A 714-nucleotide genomic window follows, 5' to 3' on the forward strand; every position below is an offset into this window, starting at 1 on the left:
CCACCCGTGCTAAATCAGTAATTTCACGGGATAACAATTAATATGTTTGTATTATTACAACAGTATAAGATAAATTCAAAATATTGAACGTGTGAGAAACGACAAAATGCCCTTTATGAACTACCAGAATCACATGAAAACACGAGGTGTAAACACTAAATACAACTTTCCTTGACTGGGTTTCTTTGAACCTGTAATTGTTTGCCCTCTGTCCCAAACAGACAAGTTTGCAAACTCTAACTTAAAGCACTAAAAATGATTAGTAATTTGTTTTTATAATATTTTAAGGGGGGCTGAGATGAAATTCAGGGGGGCTGGAGCGCGGCTGAACAGGGTCTAAAATCGCCCGTGAGCCTTTCATCACCTTCAAAAAGTCATGTGAGAGGACTAGTCAAAGCAGGATGAATCCATGCATTCATCTCGAGTCTTTTCAGGTCTACCAAAATAAATACTTTAGTTATCAAAATGTGTCCAAAATGCAGCTGCCAGAGTTTTAACAAAGCCTTTTTTTTTATTTATTTTGTAAAGTGAGTGGGTGAGTTCCTCACCAGCTGCGCTTGCTGTCGAAGAAGTGGACGAGGAAGAGTTTCTCTGCGGACCTGAACTGCATCCGCTCTCCGGCTCTGAGAACGTCCGGCGGCGGGTGGGGAAGCTCCGCCCCGTTGTGCTGACACCCCGTCCTCCGCGCTCTGGGGTCCATGATCTGTGACGGGC

The 714-nt window shown here is 43.6% G+C and overlaps 1 protein-coding gene across 3 annotated transcripts in view; it reads right to left on the reverse strand.

Annotated features, from left to right (window-relative positions):
- Positions 1-714, reverse strand: part of LOC116693712 (bromodomain-containing protein 1) — a gene marked incomplete at its 3' end in the record, with an annotated part of 18,285 nt that overhangs the window by 2,061 nt on the left and 15,510 nt on the right. For all 3 annotated transcript variants that reach the window (XM_032522896.1, XM_032522894.1, XM_032522895.1), the window contains 1 exon segment: positions 549-703. In XM_032522896.1, coding sequence (XP_032378787.1) covers positions 549-703 — 155 coding nt within the window.

The sequence above is a fragment of the Etheostoma spectabile genome, chromosome 8 (genome assembly GCF_008692095.1).
Source record: "Etheostoma spectabile isolate EspeVRDwgs_2016 chromosome 8, UIUC_Espe_1.0, whole genome shotgun sequence".
NCBI lineage: Eukaryota > Metazoa > Chordata > Actinopteri > Perciformes > Percidae > Etheostoma > Etheostoma spectabile.